Source organism: Diorhabda carinulata, chromosome 9 (assembly GCF_026250575.1).
Source record: "Diorhabda carinulata isolate Delta chromosome 9, icDioCari1.1, whole genome shotgun sequence".
Classification (NCBI taxonomy): domain Eukaryota; kingdom Metazoa; phylum Arthropoda; class Insecta; order Coleoptera; family Chrysomelidae; genus Diorhabda; species Diorhabda carinulata.
The window spans coordinates 12829238-12854762 of NC_079468.1; the positions used below are offsets into that span (position 1 = coordinate 12829238).

The following is a 25525-nucleotide window of genomic DNA, read 5'->3' on the forward strand; positions in this document are numbered from 1 at the left end:
GTCTGGTTTGGCAAAATTTTTTCAAAGAGCTTCATGATCCTGGTAATTTCTTCTATATCGACAAAAACATCAAAGAGTTTTTTACATTTAACGATTTTTTTCCAATCAATATACTTTATATCAATTTTAATAAAACATGACGAAGTAAGCTGTCGCTTCTGAAAGTGATTTTTTTGTGTTAGTAGCTGCTCTGGTTCAATCGACTATAAAGAAAAGCAATAAATATTTAAAATAGAAAAAGCCAACTGTCGAGAACTTGAACTTAAAAAAGAGAAATTGAGCAGTGGAAAAAATATGTCGAGTGATTGAATATATATTCCCCTAGTTCATTGGATCATCTGATAAGTTACCTGATGTTGCTTCTTTATTTATAACTATGCCTGTGTGCTCTCCTCCAGCTACATGCATTTTGTCATTTGTTTTGTTTATTTTACGTCTCTCTATTATTAGAGTTGTGGAGTTGTGCGTTTTGCATTTAGGGGTCATCACAACCTGTTCTTGATCCATTGTTTCTGTCATATTTATCTAGAAGGAAGAAAAATATCAGTTTACGATAAATTTACATTTTATGGTATTATTATTTTCTTTAATTATTCACACATTACAAACACTAAATTTCAACTTTACTCTATAACGGATTTTACAACTAATTATTGGAAAGTAGTATTTCCCATTTGACTAACTCTCGTTATACCTCTGTATGTATACTCGTATTTACAATATACTTATTCAACTTTTAGTCCAAGCGGCAACCGCCGTGAAAGGGCGGTTAACCAGAATAAGTACTAAAATATATTTTATTAAATTTTGAATATTAGATGAATAATAAACCATTGGCCTGGTGGTCTTCGACGTGTCCAAATTTTGTTATTTTAATAAAATTTGTAATTTATTTTTTCGTAAAATCGATCTACATAACTTAAGTATAATTTTTCAGTTTACGATGGCGTTTTGAATAGATAAATACAGAAATTCAAGTCTAACGTTCTTGTTCTTGACGCAACTGTGTGTCAGACAGTCCCCAACAAACTTATAACAACAACAAATTTTCTATACAAGGTATAAAAAAAAATTAAACGTCAACATTTTTATCTTTTATTCCTCTTTCAAATAGAATTGGTCTGGCACGTGAATACGAAGAATAAGTACGTTCTTCTCTCCTACTAATTAAACGCGTCAAGCATAAGAACGTCAGACTTGAATTTCTGTATTTGTCTAGTCAAAACGGCATCGTAAACTGAAAAATTATACTTAAGTTGTGTAGATCGATTTTACGAAAAAATAAATTAGAAATTTTATTAAAAAGACCACCAGACCAATGGTTTATTATTCATCTAATATTCAAAATTTAATAAAATATATTTTAGTACTTATTCTGGTTAACCACCCTTTCACGGCGGTCGCCGCTTAGACTATTTGTCATCTTCAGCATTTATTGTTTAAATTATTATAAAGACCGATAGTAGCAACATTTGCATTAAAAATTTAATTTTATGATTTTATATGTAAGTTTCGTTTTAAAAAAATGTTATCGAAATTTCCATCAAACAAACTTCCTTAAATTTTGCTATAAATTTAAAAAAACTATATTTTATATTCATTTCGATGAAATGAATTCCTTGTTCATATTCTACTGTATAAATAAAGAACAAAGAGTTCGTCTTTGTTTATAGATTCAAGTTTCATTTTATCGACTTCTCAAGAGATTACTTAAGCCATAAACATTTTATTGTTTCGAAACAGATAATCAGGAAGTTATATATTTATCCAGAGTGAATGTAAATAGCTGTTTCCTTGCCGCTTGTGAAGTGACTTTCCTATTACTACAGACATTAACACTTTCTTTAGTGCGCGATTGAAGGATTCTGTTTATATTAACAATGTAGAGGGTGTTCCATCCAGAATATAGATCGAATAATAAATTATGATAATTAGGATAATTGATTTATTGAACAAGATTTGCATAAAACTGATTAGTGAATTAGGGGAGAATATCTGTGATGGTTGATAACGAGAAGGTGCTTAAAAACGGGTTAAGGCCACAATAAATCAATAAACGTGCATTTCGACCCATCCAAAACACACGTACCATTAGAATATAATAACATAATCATATAATAATACTTGTATCTATAAAACGTTCACCTTATAATTAATAATATTAATATTTGTAAAAAAATATATTTAAGAGTCTTCAAGATAGATATAGACGACACACACATGTATTTTTCGACAGTGATATTGCTATCAATGTACTCACTGACCACCGTGTTGTTAGAGGTAAGTAAACACAATATAGTATAAGCGTTGTTAAATGTGTAAGTTGGAAATATACCAGTGATTTCAATCATCACTTGTCCAAAAAAACACGAACTAGAAAGAGGTGAGATGTGAAGAACTATTTCTGAGCTTGTCTCTTTCAAAGACAAAAAAGTAACTAGAAATATTGCGGTAATTCAACGCCAGTCCTGGTTAAATTCTTATGAAACGTAGACGTACAGTAATGAGCCCTTGCATTTGAAAATACATATTACGGGTACACATTTCTCTGAACATCTTCCTCAATAAAACAATAATGCTTCGACCCCGGTAATTCCAAACTACTTTCTCTTAGGGATTCCAAAGCACCTTTCTTTTTCAATTTCCTTATGTCCTAATAGAAAACAATTAAATTAATTCTCTCCGATATACGGAGAGGATTAATACGCTGCTCCTAGAGATTTTGATGTACGTATAGTAACTTTGAGTAGTTATCGAATTTTGATATTGGCAAAAATATGGAAAAATTTCAGTATGTGTACAACAAACAGCAAGAATGAGAAAGAGAGATCGAAGTAAGAAGCTTTACTAGGGTTGCCTGAAAAGTTTTCGACCTAACAAAAAACAAGACCTTTGTTCCTTTTCGTTTTTATTTTTCGACAAAGTTTCTTTTCAAGACTATACACTTAATCCAGCGATGCTCTAACGCTTTTAACTTTTCCAAATAATAGAGGCCGTCTTTCTCCTTGAAATATTTGTATACGTATGCGATAACGTCTTCGTCAGCTGAAAATCTCTTTCAAGTGAAACAGGAAAATTTTGCTGGTGTCCAATCTGGTGAATATGATAAGGGGTCAATAATTCGAAGGGCAATTCGTGAATATTAGCCATGGCAGGTACCGAAGTTTAAGAGCGCTGTCCTGTTTAATAAAAACTTTTTTTCACTTCTTAAAATTTTTCCTCTTACCTCATATATCTAAACTGCAATAGTCTCGTAATCGTAATCTAGTGGATAATCAAATTATGAGATGAGATGGCTCGAGAAATTTCTAGTATGGTTTTATCATGGAGCAAGTTGACACATAAATCATAAAGACTGAAAGCCAGTGTTAAACAGACTTACAGTATAGTAGCAAACTTCATATTGATGCCAGGTATATTGTTTCACCCTCCGTTGGTAGAATGGGGGCTCACTATTCCCATCGAGGGTTCCTTTGAACTTATCTAGAAGTCGAAAGGCATAATATTGACTTTCAAAACGTGATCGCAGCATATCTTTCGTTTTGATATCTTAAAATATATAATTATTTGTATAGAATAATTTAAGGGAAGACACTTATTTCGGTTCCCATTATATTTTATATTATTTCAAAGCTACTTCAATTTGACACAAATTTAGGTTATTTCAGCAAAGCTGAAATTTTTATAGGATACTCATATTATTATTATATACGAGGATGTATTGATATCTAGTTAACCTAGACCAATTCCATGCATAAACAAAATATTGCGTTACCATAGCAACGAACAGTAACTTATTAGAAGTGTCAGTGTAAAATTTGACGTCAAAAAAGTAAACCAGAGTTACGCAATAAATTAAAAGAAAAAAGATTTCCACCGAAATTGTGAAAATCGAAAAATTGGAGTATAGAGCCATCATCAAATACCTGTATTTAAAAAGTGTTAAGAGGTAAGAAGATTTACGAAGATATGCTTAATACTTTTGGTGATCAATGTCCTTCGTATGTGACCGTGAAAAATTGGACTGCAAGCTTCAAAAGAGGTAACTTTTACATTGAAGATGATGACCGATCGGGAAGGCCAGTTTCTGTGTCAGTTTCCGAAAATATGACTTTTAGAACCATCGAATTGGGTTAAAACGGATATCTGAAGCACTGAATATTTCATACTAACGCGTTCATCATATAGTTCACGTCAATTTGGACATGAGAAAAATTGCTGCAAAATGGATCCCCAAATGTTTAAATGTTGACCAAAAGCGTGCAAGGGTAGAAGCATCCCGTTCGATCTGTGCTCGATTTGAAAACGATGTAGACTTCTTAAAACGAATTGTTACTATGGATAAGACTTGGGTACATTTCTACGATCCAGAAACAAAGCAACAATCGATGGAATGACGACACTCTGGTTCTCCAAGACTTAAGATAAGGGTAGAAAAATAAATGGAGATTACTATTCGACATTACTGACCTCTCTACGGGAAAAAATTAAAGAGAAAATGTTTTGGGTGTTTTGTTTTTGCAGGAAAACTGAAAAAAAGTTTAAAAGGACGTAACTTTTCTTCCCACAAGGAGGTAATGAAAGCTGTGGAGGTCTGGTTTGCAGAACAAGAAGAAACATTTTTTTGAAAGGTCTAGAGACGTTGCAGGTTCGCTGTAATAAATGTTTCCAATTAAGAGGAGAATATGTTGAGTAATAAAATATTTTGACATTGAGATTTTGATTGGTTCTATAGTAGGCTAAGAATTTTTCAATATATACCTGTATATAGATTTACAAAATAAGACACATAGGTTGATTCTGACATAAACTTTCTCAGTCGCGCTGATGAAGAAACATGATTTTTTAAAATTTTAAAATTCATTTTTTATACAGAAATAAGAAAAAATTCACTTACAATTATAACGATTTTAATATTTATTATGTTCTAATAAAGTGTACAACTCGAAATTGAAATATAAAATAAATCAATTTTTACGTTGACTAAAAAAAAATGATTCACTGCTCTTCGTCAGAAATGCCGACTTCCGTTGAATCAATGCAGCACTCTGAATCTTCCAAGTTCTTCCGAGATCATCGCCGTCGTTATCAGAAAATAATTTATTGTTTTTCATTGATTTACCTGATGGACATTGGACCGAATCGGCTACAAAAGCTGGCAGTTGATCTTCATCATTTGAATAAATATGTGTTTTGATGATTGATCTCCTCATACTTTTCCGGCTGTAATGTTGACAGGCATCGTTTATCAACATTATTCCAAATATTAAATGTTGTTGTTGTTGTCATAGCTCGCTCTTGCTCGCTTGGTAAACTGCTTCCAACAAAATTGCGTCCTTTAATACTAAATTGTTCATTGATAGCAACACCTTATATGTATCAAGGAACAGCTGAAATCTGGCATCATTTCTTATAATTATACATTTCACGTGTAAATTTCTGGATAATATTGAAGATTTCATTCATTCTATCCTCTGTTAAATTATGATAACCAAGAGCTGAAAAAGCTTCTTGATAACTAGTGTTTTTCTCTCCAATAAAAAGGAATGAAATCAAATAGCCAAATAAGCTTCTACACGTTAGTTCGCCTAGATGTTCATGAATTCCTGTGACATCCATAACTTACCTATTCCTATCTGTACCCAGATATGCAAAAAAGTATTTTTCAATTTACTTTATTGGCTTCATCACTGATGCTACAGGCTTGATAAATAATTTTAGTATCAGCTTCTTCGTGCAACTCACAAAATAAATCCTCAACAATCTTAGATTCAACGTTATTTCCATTACCGACATATGAATAACATTATCGGAAATTAAGATTTACAGTACTGTTGTTAAGAAATGGTGCATTTTCTTCAGATGCCCAATGAAGACAGAAAAAGCCAATCATGCTTGTTCATTGAGAAATTACTATGTGGTCTGTCTGTAGAACCGACCTATTTATCTGCATTTGTAAATCTACGTATATAATAAGAATGTACACTTTGGCAAATACAGGAATGAATGTGAAATAGACACGCCCATCGATGAGCGTTACTAAATGATGGTAGCAGGGATTAGTACGGTCCCTTAAGAAAGTATACTTGACTACTATTGTCAGTTCTATTGTATCTGTTAGATAGTGAAGAACACTACCTTTCATTGTTTTTACTGGATACCGAGATGGAATATATATTTTATTCTGGGGTGCAGAATGTAGAACTCTGATTATTTACCCTACTAATTCACCAAGCGCATGTTACCCTCATTGTCATCCAAATTCTTTCTCATTTTAACTTCATGCTTCTTCTACGTTTCTCGACATTAACTCCTGTATTTGCCAAACTGTAAGTATCATATATAAATTTCAATTGCGCTAAAATAACTTTTATAAAATTGAAGTAGCTTTGAAATAATATAAAATATAGTGGGAACCAGAATAAGTGTCTCGTCATTTTTCACGTTTTGAAAATCAATATTTTCAGTTTTCCTGCAAAAACAAAACACCCAAAACATTTTCTCTTTAATTTTTTCCCGTAGAGAGGTCAGTAATGTCGAATAGTAATCTCCATTTATTTTTCTACCCTTATCTTAAGTCTTGGAGAACCAGAGTGTCGTCATTCCATCGATTGTTGCTTTGTTTCTGGATCGTAGAAATGTACCCAAGTCTTATCCATAGTAACAATTCGTTTTAAGAAGTCTACATCGTTTTCAAATCGAGCACAGATCGAACGGGATGCTTCTACCCTTGCACGCTTTTGGTCAACATTTAAACATTTGGGGATCCATTTTGCAGCAATTTTTCTCATGTCCAAATTGACGTGAACTATATGATGAACGCGTTAGTATGAAATATTCAGTGCTTCAGATATCCGTTTTAACCCAATTCGATGGTTCTAAAAGTCATATTTTCGGAAACTGACACAGAAACTGGCCTTCCCGATCGGTCATCATCTTCAATGTAAAAGTTACCTCTTTTGAAGCTTGCAGTCCAATTTTTCACGGTCACATACGAAGGACATTGATCACCAAAAGTATTAAGCATATCTTCGTAAATCTGCTTACTTCTTAACCCTTTTAAATACAGGTACTTGAGGATGGCTCGATACCCCAATTTCAGTGGACATCTTTTTTCTTTTAATTTATTGCGTAACTCCGGTTTACTTTTTTCACGTCAAACTTTACACTGACACTTCTAATAAGTTACTGTTCGTTGCTATGGTAACGCAATATTTTGTTTATGCATGGAATTGGTCTAGGTTAACTAGATATCAATACATCCTCGTATATAATAATAATATGAGTATCCTATAAAAATTTCAGCTTTGCTGAAATAACCTAAATTTGTGTCAAATTGAAGTAGCTTTGAAATAATATAAAATATAATGGGAACCGAAATAAGTGTCTTCCCTTAAATTATTCTATACAAATAATTATATATTTTAAGATATCAAAACGAAAGATATGCTGCGATCACGTTTTGAAAGTCAATATTATGCCTTTCGACTTCGAGGCACGTTCAAAGGAACACTCGATGGGAATAGTGAACCCCCATTTTACCAACGGCAGGTGAAACAGTATATCTGACATCAATATGAAGTTTGCTACTATACTGTAAGTCTGCTGAGCACTGGCTCTTAGACTAATAGTCTGCAGGCTTCTGAGTCTGTAACAACTGTACAACTTCAAGCATTTCCGTGAAACCTCTAGTCTTTACAGGAGTCGTTAATCAACGACTTCTGAATGGTCAATATATTAAAGTTATTAATAGTCTCACCAGTAAGTTTAGTGCTAAATAAAACACCGAAAGAATATCACCTTTTAAAAATGTATTTACTACTTTACAATTGCCGACCATAAAATTTACGTTTAATTATGTGACAACTAACTAACTGTGTAACCAACATGTCTTTTTAATTTATACATAATGTGGATGTTATGATAAGCGAAATTTTATAGTGTCGTCATCTTCTTCTTTATGGGATTTTTCAAAATGAGTGCCACAATTTGCGCAACACACTTTGCACAGTAACTACAGATTCAATTGCAAACTTCAAAACACAAAAAGGATTCGGTTTTTCTTATTGTCATATTTACTTTACTATCAGTTTCTAAAGTAACAAAGTTGTAGTCGTCAGAAGTATCAGTTATAACCGAAAGTTTAATATGATAATATTATGAAGTATTGAAAACCGGCTATTTATTTTGAATCATTCAGTATTATTATTATTGTTGATGATATAAGAATAACTCGTATTGTTAATATTTAAAATGTCTTCCATAAAAATTTTTAATCAATTTCCTAAGCAAAGTTGGGTACACTAGCTAGTAATTACTAAAATGAAAGTATATTCTATTCTCAATACTCTTTATTTGTACGAATATAATCATGCTGTTAATAAACTGGTTGTATAACAGTTGCAAACCGTGCAATTGATAAATTGGACAATGATCTATCTTCTAAAGTGAATCGATTCCGGTAAAATAACAATTAAATAAGTATTAACCATAAAATGAGCTCACGAATTGTTTTAATGAACGCGTAAGATAGTTGAAAAATTGTAATGTAGTATAGCCCAGTCATTTGGTGCTCAGAAGTGTCTGTTCCAAAAAAAAATTAGAAAAAGGTTTTAGATCCTACTTCGTTTAAATAATTCAGAACATCTGCCACAACGTGTGATCTAGCATTAAAATGGATTAAACGAAAATCATCACCAATAAATGGCTCAAACGGAACGACGTGATTTTCAAGAATGTCAGTTATGTATCTTACTGCGTTAAGGGCGGGTCTAGGAAGAGGGACTAATTCTGTAAGGGCATCAAAACAAATTCCTCCCCAAAACATGATAAGACACTCCTTGGAATGGCTTCCTGGGAATGATACTGCGCAAATCTTTCTCTTCGCCGTCTTCTAATTTGATTACGTCCATTTGGACCTCTTTGACTGATTCTATTCTTATCAGTATATAAAACTTGCCACCAATTTTCTAAATTCCAATCTAAATGTTGCCTTGCAAATCTTAGTCTAGCAACACGATGCTGCCTCTTTGGCATAGGTGCATGGAGAGCTCTTCTGCTATGTAAACCAGCATTCTGGAGGTGTCGTCTTATTGATCTATCAGAGATATTTAATTTCGGACTTCTCGTAAAAGGCTGTTGAGCTCGACACTTGTCATTGACCGATTTCTTAATTTAATTACAAAAAACGGTCATCTCGAGGAGTTAAAACTGAAGGACATCGTTGTCCAGGCTTCCTAGAATGTGAGCCGGTTTCTCGAAATTTTTGCATCTGCCAATGGTTGTGTGGTGTACGACAAACAGAAACAAACACTTCACGATAACTTTCTCCCTGTCCAACTAACTCGGCTATTCTTTCAGCTTCGCGTTGACTTGATTGCCTAACTCTATTGATTTTTTATTTAACTAGTCTCGACTTTAACACACCTTGTTTGACTTAAATTACTACTGTCCAGAAGTTGGTACAACAATAGAATGAAAGAAACATTGAAATATGCATAAAATTAAAATTTTAAAAAACCAGAAAAACAGTTACTTGCTGATAAGAAATTTTGCTACATTTTATCGCTAACATTTAAAATACTTTAACTTTTTGTGACAGAAAAAAAAAAGAAACCCAAAAGATTAACATTTTAGGTTTTGATATTGAAATAAAGGGTGGTGCGTTATTTATGGCCACGAGCTTTTAAATGTGATATTAATAAATGAAAATAAGAAAATTCATTTATATTTTATAGATTTGGAGAAATTTTTTAACAAAATGAGGAAAGAAACTATTTAAAATACTTAAAAACTGTGAAACAAAATATTGAAAATGTGATACGACTACACAAAAAAGAATCGAGGGAAATTACCACAAAAATATGTGTTGAATAAGGTTATATGTTCTAAGCCCATTACTTATCTAAACAGTAACAGATGAAATAACAATTAAAGAGTCAAAAGAAAAAACTTGATATAGGGACTTCAGGATCAGAATCTTCTTCTAAGTCTATACAATTTTCCAGCGATACTCTACCATTTTTAACCCTTCCAAATAATAGTTGCTGTCTTTCTTCCGCAAGGTTAGGAAACAAGGGTCCAGATCTGGTGAATGCGATGGGTGGTCAACCAATTCACAAAGCAATTCGTGAGCAATGGTGATCAATGAGTGCCTTCATCCGGAAAAGCACTTACTTTTTATTAAAATGCGGTTGCTGTTATTGTCGAAGAACCCAATCCCATGACTATTCTAAAAAACGGTCCTATCACTTTTCCATCCGATGAAAACCCCTTTTTCGGAGCAGGTTCGCCCATCACTGTTTCACTGTTTCTTCGTTTCAGGAGTGTAGTGGTGGATCCAGGTTTCATCTACAGATATCAATCTACTCAAAAATGAGCTTACGTATGCAAATTTTTATAAAAACTGGCAATAACAACGTGTTGTTAAAAATAAACATTGTCAAATTAGTTGAAAAAAGTCACGATCCACTTACGTGGGATAAGAAAAATGGAAACGTCTAAGGAACTAAAATAATTGATAACAAAAATTTATGTTACTGGTTTGCATGAAATAAAATTAGCAACAATAAAAAATAAAATAAGAATAGAAAAGTACCATATTGCTAAATAGAGATATAGGGAACAATTTTTAGAGGTTTTTGTAGGGGTAGTTATTACAGAAACTAATTTCATAAGCAAAAACATTAAGTCGAAACAGAGATTATTTGTTATTTTGAGATATCACTGTATAAAATCTAGAAACATTCATATTATAACAAGTATAAATAGAAATGGAAGAAAGTAATTATATTAGATAGATTGATCAAGGTTATTTTACTTGAACACTTTATTATCAAAACGAATTTATCGCGTTGGTGTTTTTGTAGTGATGTAATATCCACGAAATCAGTATTCAATTTGAATATTTACGTAAATGTCTAAAAATTTAATTATAATTAAATGGAAGATATTCAGGTTCTATTTATAGATACTTTCCCAAAATTAGTTGAAGGTTAAGAGACTCGAACGAATAAATAATAATATGCACATTGTAAGATAATATGCCAAACTTTAGAAATGAAAAATACACTAATTAATATATTGGGTCTTGATCTGTACAAAAATAGCAAATAGTTTTAAACAGACGGCTCACTCTGTCGCGGTCCACGTATCCTAACGATCCTGTTTTTTGAAGTCTTTCGAACAGAAACTGATTTTCCAAAATTAATCTGGATAAAAAAAGACTTAATAAAATTAAATTGGTCAATTGATACGATAAATGGCTTACTCAGAATCAGAAAATTTATTTCCTAAACATAATTTGGACAAAAATTGCTTTTCAAATTTAATCTTATACAAAACGGCTTTTACCAAATTTAATTTGAACAACAATGGCTTTTTCGATAGAAATTTGAAGAGGAAATAGCGTTTGTGTTTACAAAATTTGAATGAAAATGGTCTTTGATAAAAATGACAATTTCATATACAATTGTTGTCAAGAAATGCTTTTTCCAATTATACTTTAAATGGCAACGGCTTTTCCAAAATGAATTTGGAATAAAATTCGTCCCCAATTTAATTTTGTCAAAAAATTGCTTTTCAAAATTTGACAAAAATACTGTTCTTATTTCAAAATAATGCTTTTTCCATATTTATATTCAATAACAATGGCTTCTACAAAATAACACTTAAGTCCAGTTTTGCCAGAAAATAACTTGAATGGGATAAAAATTTTTATAGTACAACAATCTCGCGATCGCGATTAAACATTCATGCGTGATTAAAATATTATCAAAAACGTTTATACCATAAATGATTAGCGTTTTGTTTGTCCGTTCGTCTGTCTGTAGCAGCGATATCTCCTCACAGGCATGTAGCGGGCTGGGTTTTTTGCATTTAATTCCTGTATAGCTGTAGATGTACAGAACCGAAAGATATTTTAAGCATTATGTGACAAATGACATGAATTGACGTCAATAGACATTATGATTATAAGACATCCATCAACATCAAATGACTATAGCCGTCAAAAAGGTACTTACATTTTTCAAAAAGTAATATCTAAATATTTAATTGAGAATCGCGAAAATTTTAAATTATTAACTCGATTCTCATTGGTTTCCAGTTATAACGCCATAAAATCATTGAGCAGTTGTCTGCTTGAAGATCACGAAGTTATCGTTGCCGGCATCGCAGCGTGTGCTGTTATAATACAGTTTTTATTTATTAGTTACCTAAATATAGAACAGTTTTCTTTATCAAAGAATACGGTGAATAAGCTTTTTATAGGTTTGCATTGGGCACGAAACCGTCTTTGCTTCCATTGCGTACGATTATAGTGCATTTCCCTTTAGAACATGGCCCATTCAAACAGCAATTTTTACTATTGTCAATCCAAAATTTACTACATTGTAACTGTCAAACTATGTTTCATCTAGATAAATTATGTGTTTATTATAACTTCGCTAGTCTTTTATCTGACGCAAATAATCTTGCCCCCTTGAAGATTCGGTTATTGCCATCCGTTTATTCAGTTTTTTGTGTTTAAAACCACATGCTGACAAAACTTGACGGGATGTTTCTAAACTGGTATAATTGTGCTCTGGATAATCTGCTACCTTTTGCTGTTTTCCTTATATAAACTATAAATTGTCCTACGTATAAAAAATCTTGAGTAGTTTTGAGTCAACTGATTTCAGTTTTTCTTTACATGTTTTTCGGTTCTGGGAATGATCCACAGTAAACTCTTTCGTGACTACTCGATTAATGGAAATCTTATTTACTCTACTTAATTCAGCAATTCTTATTATGACTGCATTATCAGATTTTTTAATATTTTCCTTTTTTAAACATTCGAATATATTTTAATTAACTTAGTATGTTTGTATATCTAAATCTATTATTAAATTCATACCTTTATGATTTAAATTAACCTCACCAAGCCACGCCGATGCTTATCGCAAAGTTTTTAGTAGGAATATTTCCAAGAAATTGTGTACATACGCCTTCGGCCAATAGAAATGCATTTATTTATGTTTACAATTCGATGTTTTCATTGGTAAACAGTGGAGATGATGAGTCCACATGGACTGACGGTTTGTTAGATGTTTATCGAATTTTATACGAGGAGTGAACATTATTTTTCATTTCTTAATTTGGTATGAGTGCTGTGCGTATTTACGAAATATTGATTGTTCCTCGCATAATTGTTTTCTGCAATTAATATTGGAAGAACTATACATTATTACAGAGCGTTTCAAACCTTATTACTATAAAATATTGAAATAAGTTGAATTTGAATCTCACTTACATTGAAATCTCGAAGGATCGTCAAAGCGACCAACACTTTTAAACCATTTCTGTTTTGCAAACTTTATCAGGTGTTTTAGTCGTGGTATTTCCACATCTTGGCAAAAAACACGATTTTATACCATTTTTCAGTTGAATGAAAATTTAATAAAAACGCTTATTTTAGAATAACCGAGAAGAATAAGAATAAATTATACATAGTTGTTTCCAACTGACACGTTTCTTAGTTTAGATAACTTTCGTAAAATTACTAAGAATTGTGAGTCACTTATTTATACAATAAAAGGTTTGAAATAAAATAAAGAAGAAGAGCTGAACAGCATCTTCTAGAATTTACACAAATGTTCATTTTTTCAGTACCTGAATGAATGAATTTTTTGCATTTGTTTATTTTCCTTTTAGCTAAATATCATGTTATTTATTGAGATAGTATCTTTGAAGAGTGACATAATCAGTTACGCGCTTTTCCAACGTTTCCATGTCATTTTTTTAATATTTTTCTTTGGCATCTTAATCGAATTCTATTTTAGCGATAACTTTCTCTTTCAAATGATATTTCAAATTGAATAAGAACCGTCGTTTTCACTGGTTTGTGAACAGTGAAGGCTAAAACATTTTACAAATATTTATAACAGTAGCGGCATAGTCATATTGACTTTTCACATAAAAATTGATTTCATTATCTTGTTTAATCATTCTAGTAATAAATAGAATAAAACGCAATTTTAAAAATAGCTGCAAATTTGGAAAAGCAAGAGCCATTTGTGAGCCAGCGTACTTCGGTGTGCGAAAATAATCGAGGAAGGACTGCGTTATGTTTTGTCAAATAAACTGAAATTTAAAGAATTGTTTCGAATCTTGTTGACGACATTTACTACTTTACTAAATGCTGCCTGTGACTCACGTGCCTCTGGCAGTTATCACTTTAAGTGAGGTATAAAACGACGATGAAGATCAATCATAGATATTGCACCATGAGTAGCATTTCCTCCTAAAATATTAGTCATTCTAATAACAAGTTTGTTCAAGAAACAAATATAAGGCGTTATTTCAAAAGTTTCAAATAATATCTTATGATAATTAATTCGGGGTAAATTTTTAGACTTGATCTCCAAAAGCGGTTTTGTTTATGTCAACCCCCATGAGTGTTGGTGTAGTGGTGGGGTAATCAGTGTATTCATAAAGTAATTATTTATTCACTTCGAAAGCAAAGAAAAAATAGAAATATTATAATACCTAAAATATGAACTGGGAGAAAATCCAGTGAAATGGATAGGACTATGAAACTATTTTTCGTAACCAGTCTCGTTATTTAATAGTCAGACCTCGTAGTATTGTTTATATGTTGCTTTATTTTTTACAATGCTGAATCTAGATCTTTGACATGAAAATTACGCTATAATACGAGTACATTTTCAAATCAACCAATCCCAAACATGAAAACTATATTTTACAGTAATTATAATAAATTTATTTAATATTTTAGAACCACTTCGTAGATTTGATAATATTATTTTGTATTTAGGCGTATCATTATGATAAAATGCTATTTTGGGAACGGCATCATCGACCAAATATTTTAATTTACTGTAATTATTATACAGAAATAGAAAGACTAAATAAAGCAGTACTCATGTCAACAGCCGGTACTAGAAACTCGTTTTAAGGCAAGATATACGCCGAAACCTAAATTTTGGTTAAACATTATGGCTTACATCCAACTTCATCAAAAGCCCTTTAAAAACGGTCATGTTCATGCGCAATATTAAAAAAGTGTTCTCGAAATTTAACGGACTACCTGCCGTTTCATCTAGTTTGTTAATGTTTCTAAACGATAAGTTCGGTACAAGGTCCTTAGCAAATATAACTTTTATTTTGAGTTCTGGACAAAGTTATTTATTTTGGCCAAATTGACGCCATCTAGGGGTCTAATACTTAACTAATAAATTGACATGACACAATACAATTTTATGCATAGCGCAAAATTTATGTTATTTTACGGTAATCTACAACATACAAATCAAATCATTTTCAATTTAGAAATTTATAATATTATTATACTAATAATGACATGTTGCATTCAAAATATGGTTAATTACAATATTACGGAATTGTTGTGACCTTAATTCAGTTTTATTTATATCTAACAGTCATCTTGAGAAGGTGTCAAATATTTATAATAAGAAAATAAACACATGATTACATTAATAAACTCGCATATAAAATGAATATAATCGAATAGGATTATCGAAAAGACACAAATAACCAACTCAGGAAAATGGATTGATAACATTCATATGAACAATGATAATAAAATAAAAAGACAGTCAATAGGCGTTGCTCTACCAATATAATAGTTATTTTTACTATAAGAGATGTAAACTTTATTAGTCGAAAGGGTTGGCAATTAAGTTCGAGACTAGTAAATACACTCCCATCTAATAAATTATAGAAGATTTTTCTCCTTCCCGCAGAATTTGTTCGTGTATTTTCATCAATATAATTGGAATATTGTGTTCCGGAACTTTATGACGAGATGATGAGTATATGACGTGAAAATAATACTGTGATATGAAAAAAATTCTCATACGACCCCTCATTTCTGAGTTATAGTCTATATAGTCTAAATTATACTTTCGAACATTATGAATTTTGAATAGATAATTACGTACGTAGATGTACTGTGTATGAAGGAATAAATAATTATACTCCACTATCTGAAGGCCAGGGGCGGCTCATGCCCAATGGTTAACAATCCCAATCCAATAACAACTTTTACAGGGACAACCTGTACAATCTAAAGATAGCAAAAATGAATCTTTCAATCGATTTTTTAACAAAAGTAGATATGTACATATTTAGATAGTTGTACATGCCTAGGAAATTGTTCGCCATAGAGAAATTCTGGAGAAAATTATCGTAAATTGTAATTATTTATTGAAAATACTTACAGGAGGTATTAAAACACAATCCAACATTTCTTGGAGAACTTATCAATAAATAAATAAACATTTGTAGTACATACTATCGAAGATCATATTACTGGCATAAGGAAAAACTTTTGAAAAAGATTAATAATTATTTTGCATCTAGTAGGCTACTAACAAATAAGCTACTTCGTGATATTCAATTGAAAATTGCAAGCGACTTAATTTGTTCATGTCAGTTTGCTGTCATTTTTTTCAAAACCTGTCATCAATAATTATCACATTGTATTAAAGTTTCAATATGGTAGAATTTACTTTTAGTGAATATGCCGACATGCATTTGATGTATATCTGGTAACCCGTCAGAAGCCAGCAGGTTGTATACTAAACGCTTTCCGGGTAGAATTATGCTCGACTGTAGAACTTTTGTTAGGGTTGATCCCATCTTACGGGAAACTGGTTCTTCTATTTTTTAGAAGTGTCCTACCAAAAAAAGATAACGAAGGTCACCATGAACAGCAGTTTTAGGGCAAAATAAATTAGATGCAGTTGATGCTGATTCCACAAATATCGTACGCAAAATGTCACTACAATTGAACGATCAACGTCACCTACTCATTGGATTGTCCAGGAAAAACTTCTCTACCCTTTCCACTTCCAGAAAGTGTATGCCATGGAAGTAGAGGATTATCCAGCAAGACTAGCCTGCGCTCGTTGGTTTCTAGATAAACACCGAGTTGATAATACATTTGTTGGAGAAGTATTGTTTACTGATGAAACTAGTTTCATACGTGACGGTTTTATTGATTCAAAATCGATTTTGAGTTAATGGTGGGGAGGAATAGTGGGTAATAATTTGGTCGGTCCATTTTTTTTTATAATAACCTTAATGGTCAGCGGTAATTAGAATTTCCCTAAACATTCGCAGAGACATGTGTTTAATGCACGATTGGGCCCCTTCACACTTCCTAAATGATGTGAAAAATCATCTTGAATACATTTTTCCTAAAAGGTGGATTGGTCGGGGAGGTCCCTTTGCATTGTGACGCTATAAGGCAGAATCTTGTAATGCTCTTCCAAGTTCAAAGAAATATCTAGAACATTGTTATTTTATGAACATCAAGCTGACAGTTTCTTATAAATACCTGAGATAAACTTAAATTTTTATTTGTATAACGAATGGATTAGAAGAATCAGCAAATAATGTTTGTCTATCGCTACTAACAGAAAAATTAAGAAAGAGGCATGAAGAAATGTACCAATATTTCGAGAATTGGTTCCCATCAAACACTGTAATTGCAGTTTCGGAAACCGTTTTTTGGCGTGCTTTCACGAAAAATCTACTGTATCAAAGTCTCCATCTAGCATATGGCGTAAATATTCCTTGCTAAAGTCCACCCTTCTCATAGAAAAAAATATAAGTATTTCTAAGTATTCTGGATCAAAAAAAAAAATACCGATGTAAACCAATAAAATCTCATTTGTTTGAAAGGCAAGATATTTATTTAATAATAAAGGTTGTACTGGAAACTCTGAGCAGTGAAAATGGATAATGTTAAATTGAGGACTCAATTCCTAATTGTTACTACTCCTGATTTAAAAATGGAATGGATCCTGAATTTAGTGACTAAAAGTGACGGTGAGAAAGTTTGTTATTTTAAAATAAATCGACATTACATTGAAATAAGATCCTACATCTCACAGTGCTTAAGCCAGGCTTTCAAGAAATAGTCGATTGCTAAATTTATGAAATTTGTATACTGGATACTCCATTAGAAGAACGTTACCCACTTTAACAGCGAACTCTGGAGTTGATGTCTTAGCTCTCAAAGGACGTGACGGATAAGAAATATATTAGGGAAATTTATGTAGCAGAGAGTGTCAAAAATGAGAAGGAAGTTGCAAATAAAATTTCACACAATATACCGGAGCCGAAACTTGATTAGAGATAGAGAAATTATGGAGTCACAACATTTCATACAAATTGAGTATGAAGCGAGAAAACTTTTTTACAAAAATATGGAATAATGTCCCTAAATAATTGTATTATGAATATTATTTTTCATGTTCATAAATCATTAGTAGTTTGACGTTACTAATGAAATAAATAATTGAATTAAGTATTTCCTATGTCTGCAGTTGTTCTTCCAATATCAATTGCAGATTACAAAAACTCTTGACAATTTATCATTAATCATTATAAACTGGACGGCATTATACGCCGTTATTTAGACAGATGCACTTAATTGTAGTCCTACTTGGAACTTAGAAAAGAATCGTTATTATACTTCGTTAACTTGCTACAATTGAATATTAAATTATAAAACGTAAATAGACGAGAAAAATATACCTGACTGTAAGGGAGTTTGGTTTAAATAGGGTACCAGACGTGAACTGAGCTCTTTTTATACCTCATGCGTTTTTTTTTCTGGAAAACGAAATTTCAAAGCAAAAACAATAAAGGAAAATAAGTTCTTTCTAAATAAAACAAAAGAAAAAAAAACCTTTCAATTCCAAAGTATCTTTATAAATAATAATGGTAGTCAGAATCGTTTGAACTAGTCATCATTTAATTGAAATATGAAGGGTTGTAAAGAGGGTGATAACACATTCTCTTCTTCTTCTTTAATAACATGTTCAACACAGTTTTTCCAAAGCTCTTCGTTGTCTGCTGCTAGAACTTTCTTTACGAATTTTACAACCTCTTTACTCAATTCTGGAGACTGATTACATTTTCGTCATTCGTATTTTACGTTAAATATGTAATAGTAAGGAGGTAGTCTGAGAAGAGTATAACCCTGCACAGCTTGTCAATATAATAAATTTTTTCTACCTTTAGACCTTTATGTAAGCAATTCTTTGTTTGTTGGGCTTTTTTTACGATCGCTAACAGAAATAGGAATATTTTTTTCAGGCATATGCTAAAATTTGAGCTTTATTAATACTACTATTTGGTATCTTCAGGAGTTGCCACTAGTGGTAGGATGCGTTCATTAAACCACTTTTCAAATAATTCTGCTGTCATATTTTCATGATAATCAGCTGCACAGTTTTTAATTTTTTAGCAGATATTAATAAAGCATTAGACACGAAACCGTCTTTGCTTCTAGCGTGTACTATTATAATGCGTTTCCCTTTAGAATTTGGCTCATTCAAACAGCAATTTTTACTATTTTCAACTCAACCTAAATTTACTACATCGTAACTGTCAAACCATTTTTCATCTAGATAAATTATGTGCCTATTAGAACTTCGGTAGTCTTTTATCAGACGCAAATAATCTTGTCGCCATCCAATTATCTTTGACGATTCGGTTATTGCCATCCGTTTATCAAGTTTTTTGTGTTTAAAACCACACGCTGACAAAACTTAACGCAATGTTTTTAAACTGGTATAATTGTATTCTGGATAATCTGCTACCTTTTGCTGTATTACTTGTAATGTCGCAACCCTGTTCTCGTTATATAAACTATAAATTGTCCTACGAATAAAATCTTGAGTAGCTGATTTCACATTTTCTTTACATGTTTTTAGGTTCTGCGAATGATCCACAGCAATTACCACCAAACGCCATTTCTTAAGGTCAGCATGAAAATGGGATATGAAAATTCCAGCCGGTTTTCCCGAACGAAAAAATTGGCTGAAAAACCTCATAACGGGTGCGCGTGAAACCTTTTGTAACGTGGGGTTTAAACCCCAAGAGCGGTGTAATAGTGCAAGAAGTTTTGCAGGCCGGAAAACCCTCGTAAGAAGTGATCGAAAGTGCGGGCAAACTCATTTGAAAAACCTCATAACGTGCGAGCACGAAACTTTTTTATTAGGTTCTTAGGGTCTCAACTAAGAGCGGTGTGATAGCGTAAGAAGTTTTGCAGGCCGGAAAAAATTGAAGAAAATCGGTGTACATTTGAAATGAAAATTTTTTGTATTTGGCTTAATGGAAATACATTTTTGATGTTTACATTTAAAATGTCTGTTTGAGCTACCCGAAATTGAAAAGAAATCACCAAGATACGATGAAAACTAGCTGAAATATAATAATTTTTTATCGCGCGCGTGATTTTTTAGCGCTTACTCATTTTCCACCTACTCGAGCCGCCGCGAACAACGCAAAAAACGGGCTTCTATTTTTTTTTAATTCATTTACTGATGATAATCTCGGCGCTCACCTCTATCATAAGATTGACATTTTTGAAAATAACGTCGTTCCGTTTGGACCATTTATTGGTGATTATTTTCGTTGAATGCATAATAATGCTAGACCACACGTTGCGGCAGATGTTTTGAATTATTTAAACGAAGTAGGAATTCATACCCTGGACTGGCCACCAAGAAGTCCAGATATGAATCCTATCCAGCATGTCTGGGACATTCTAAAACGCCTCATACCTCAAGAAGTGATACAGCACCTAATCGAAAGCATGTTCAGGAGAATGTTAGCAACAATTACATCCAGAGGCGAAAATACACGCTACTAGCGTTTTAAAAACAGGAAAATTATTGTTTAGAATGCAAGTTTTATTTTTAGGAAAATTTGGTTGTATTGCAATGTTTTAATTTTTATTTTTGTACTCATTAAAAATCACTCAAAATTACTACACGTTTCTTATTATTGTGTCAAAATCATTAAAAAAAAGCTAAGTAATATTAATTTAAATTTATTAAAAAAAATATTCTCAGAAATCAGAGTGGTGCGTTATTTTTGACCACGAGTGTATATGTATCCCATTTTAGGGAAGGTTGTATCAATGTGTTAGACGTGGTATTTTGCAATCATTTTAGAATGTGGGAAAAATCGCCCATATACATAATGATATAATTGAGAACAGGCGATATTTTCACTAAAACTCTACTTCGATCAACACCTCAACAATTTTCCTCAAACTGTTTCAACTTGACATGTGCCAGAATCAACAGTTTAAAAGTCAAAACCTGTGCAAAAACAGTCAAATAAGTTTCTGATTCAATATTATTATAAGTTTGAGTAGTGAAGTTTTATTGTTGGCTTATTATATCAATAACTTGTGTTACATAAGAATGACATTTAATACGTTTTTTATAATATAATCGATAAAATTGGTAAGTACATCTGAAAAATATATAATCCACTAAATAATGAGGAAACACGCGAGGTACAACATGGTACAATTCTTATTGATTATCGCATTTACTGGTATTAAAAAGTGAGATGTAAAACTAGATTTGGACAAAGTGTTTTGTGAGCACGCTTACATTTATTTCAGGTTAATGAAAATGTCTAAAATATTAGTGATAATTGTAAAGGAACCCTGAAAATTAATCTTTCTCGATTTTTAAATTCAATTCGAGTCTTGTGAATTATTAGATGTAAGGTACTTGTATTGTAGATTAAAGGTCATTAAATTATTTCAATTTTTCCAAATGGTACGCTAATGACAGCGATTTTAGTGGAAGATTTCAGGATATTATCAGATGCAGTTCAATAACTGTTATTTATTAATATTTCTTTCTTCAACGCCCTTTATCTTGAATACGGATGGCGTTACGAAATTATTTTACTGAGCAAACCCCAAATATTTTTCAATTTTCTATCTATTCTAGAGACGGAATCACCTTTATTTAAACACCCTTTATGTTGAATATAAAACATGTTTTGATCTATCGATAGAGATTTAATTTGGCGAAATAAATACATGAGCACAAAATGTAAAATTAGAATATATAAAACTTGCGTAAGGCCGGTCATGACATATGCAATAGAAACTAGAGCGGAAAACACAACCACTAAACGGCTCATAAGAACAACAGAAATGCGGACTCTGAGATCAATAACAGGACATACGTTACTCGGAAGAAAAATGAAGAAATAAGGGACATGTGCGATATTCAGGATGTAGTAAGATGGGAAAGGAGCCGCAGAAGAGAATGGAGAGACCATGTTGACAGAATGCCAAATGAACGGTTAGCAAAAATTGAAACCAAACACAACTCGACCTCCTGTACGACCACCTATAAGGTGGTATGAAAGCTGGTCCTCAGCATCCCAACTACTCCTGGCAAACCCTTGATGAAAATACAGGACTTAGTCCTAACGTAAGAAGAAGAAGAAGAACAAGATAGAAATGAAATAAATTTTATAAATGTTCAATAGTATTTTTATTCGCAGTAAATCTATTACTATTGTTATGATTTTATATCTTCATGAGTACAAATCTGTCATTGATAGAAGGGAGGCGTTGATAATCCTTAATGCACTGTGAGCTCCACTCGCACACACTTACAGCTTATGCGTGTTCCCTACCTTTCCTATTTCCATGAGGTAAACCCGGTCGTATGTGTATTCGTAATTATACAAAAAAAGTTGAACGTTCAAGGGGAAAGAATTGTAAAGTCCATTTAATGGAAGGTATTAAACATTTCTTTCTACATCAAGAGTTTATCGCCGTATAAATTTATTATCCTGTTGTTGGAAACAGCAGTAAAACATTCAAAACCTCTATAGCAAGTTTTTGATGTTATAGGAACTCCTTATTTTCTGAATATTATTCATAGGATTGACATGTTTTTGAGGCTACTGAAAATTGAATAGAAAAAGGTTCAGAAACCGTGACTTCAATTTGTGTAATCTGCTCTTCAGGGAAAAAAATAAAAACACAATGGCATATCACCAGCCAATAAATGTTCAATTTTGAAATGTGTCACTAAGACTAAATTCATTAAATATCTTACATAGTTATTAGAGGAAGAGCAAGTGACCAATTTCAGGTGATTATTCCAAAAGTCACGAAACTTTCTACAGTAAATCCTCTATACCTAATGAAAATAATAAACCACTTCTGGCAGTCCTGTATGGCTGGAGTAGACTATTCTAAAATTTTAAGGAGGGTAAGAAATAAGATTTATTTTAAAGTATCAGTCATAAAATTACTTTCGGCAGTATTTTGTCTTCATGGCCTTTTTGCCAGAGCATTTACATCTTCCCTAATTGTTAACATATTTCCTATTTGTTGACAGAACGCTATAAATATTTATGAAACAAAATCCATTTTTGTCATTTCATCAGTCTTAAAATTTTAACGGCAAAAATAGAATTAATAAACAATTAATAATATACAATGCCAGACCGAAATTCTATCACCAACAACCTGCCAGGGCTAAAAACGTGTCCGTGTGAGTGCAAGTAAGACAGTAATATTCGAATGCTTCCCTTCAACATACTCCCCTCCCCTCGCCACACACCTTTCCATACGTTTTTGCCAATGATCGAAGCAGTGCTGGAAGTCTTCTTTGGTGAGTGCCTTTAGGAGCTCTGCCGTTTTTAGCATTTCCGCTTCTATCAACTCAAATCGGCGTAAAAGTAGTTTTAAAATGATACATAATGAAATTAGAAAAGTTGGAAAAAGATCTGCTTTGAAAGGGACCCGATTTGAGTCAATGGAAGCGGAAAAGCAAAAAACGACAGAGCTCCTAAAGGCCATCACCAAAGAAGACTTCCAGCACTGCTTCGATCAATGGAAAAAACGTATGGAAAGGTGTGTGGCGAGGAGAGGGGAGTATAGGGAGTATATTGAAGGGGAGCATTCGAATATAGAATAGTTTTTATAATAAAATGTAGCATATTCTAATTCTAAATGCTCTGGAGGCCTGAATTAAGCTCCAAGTAATATCCTTGAATATGACAAACAACTATAAATACTCTTTGTTGAAAATTGTAATAAACTTAGTTGTTTGTGCCTTTTATACATCCTCGTGGAGAGTTTTCTTATAAATATTTGTTAAGACTTTATATCAGGCTGCGTATTTATTTTACATTTAGATTTGCAAACTAAAATATAAAACATCTTTAGAGAAATCGATAAGCCGATTTTAAGCCCACGTGAAGTTATCCACGGAATTTTACTCATTTGTTTTACAAAATAAACTGAGATTTTGCGAAAGAATGTTAATAGAGGACAAAAATAATATCATTATAATCGGGTACATTATTTTACTACCAAAAATTGAAGATTAAGTGGAGGAAAAAGTTTTAAACGTGTGTTTTTGTACATATTTCACGATTCTGAACGAAAAACTCAAAAATAAAAAAAATAACAAAAATTATCTAACTATTACAAAGTTAACCTAATAAAAAACAACTAAAAATTGTGATGTATTCAAGTATTTTTTAAACCGCCAATAAATTTCTTGTATTTGGAACTTCAAGTGTCTTTTGCAATAGTTAAAGAAAATTTGAAAACAATTTGGGGCTTCAAATTAAAAACGAACGATGTGTGTCAGCGCGAATTTTTTTCGAATTTTTTTGACGTTATAAAAAATACCCTCTTCACAATTTGTTGTTAATGGATTCCTTAAGGACTGTCCTTTGCAATAACTGAATGAAATTTGAAAAAATTTTGGGGTCAAATGTAAAGTTTATGAATTTTTTTACGTTATAAAAAATACGTCAATCACAATTCTTTGTTGATTGTTTTTCAATGAAGTGAACTATGTAATAGTTAAATAATTTTTTTTATTCTTAGGGTTCAGAATCGTGAAATTTTTTATACATTTAATCTCCAATTTTTGGTAGTAAAATCATGTAGCCTATTATAATGTCATTATATTTCTCCTCTATTTCCCTTTTTTTTTGCAAATATTCATTTTATTTTATGAAAAGATATTCGTGTTAGTAATTCCTGGATAACTTCACACAGGTCAATTTCAATTAGGGACAATTTAAAATATTTTTGTCACGTAACCCGTATTTCACTGTTGTAAGAACTCTGCAAATTTTGGACAACCTGTATAAATTTTATAAAGGTATGTATTATGTAGTTATTAATTTGGAAATTAGAATTCTTCTCTATTTGGTATTTGCAACATTCTTATTTATAATTTTTATAACTATAAATCTCACACCCTATTACTTTTTTACTGAACTTTTTGTTAAGATCCACTAAATAAACAACTTAAAATTTTCCTCGTAAGTGAACATTCACAACAACCGTCACAACTCTGCAATAACCTCGTATAAACATTAATAACTGCAAACGTCGGATTGTGCCGACAGGCTTTTGTAATCCCGAGTCAATCATTCCGATTAGAGTGACACTTCTTGTTTTTTAATATTGGTGTTTTGATATAGGATAATCTTTATTCGATATGACATCCAGTTAAGCTTAATACTTGCAAACACAAATTTCACTATTCTTCTTCAAAGTCATTATTTTTTTTTCAGCTAATTTATTTGATAGTGGAACTGTTAAGAAAATAAACTAATGTTTCTTTTGTAGCATTTGTATCAAGACTGATATAAAATAAATACCATTAAAATTTTCTTCTTAAGCTTACAC

At 31.9% G+C, this 25525-nt stretch overlaps 1 protein-coding gene across 2 annotated transcripts in view; it reads right to left on the reverse strand.

Moving 5' to 3' along the window:
- Window positions 1–25525, reverse strand: part of LOC130898271 (uncharacterized) — a 92228-nt gene that overhangs the window by 65034 nt on the left and 1669 nt on the right. For both annotated transcript variants that reach the window (XM_057807441.1, XM_057807440.1), the window contains exon 2: window positions 351–525. In XM_057807441.1, the coding sequence (XP_057663424.1) occupies window positions 351–519 (169 nt within the window). In that variant the 5' untranslated portion in view covers window positions 520–525. The remainder of the gene's footprint in view (window positions 1–350; window positions 526–25525) is intronic.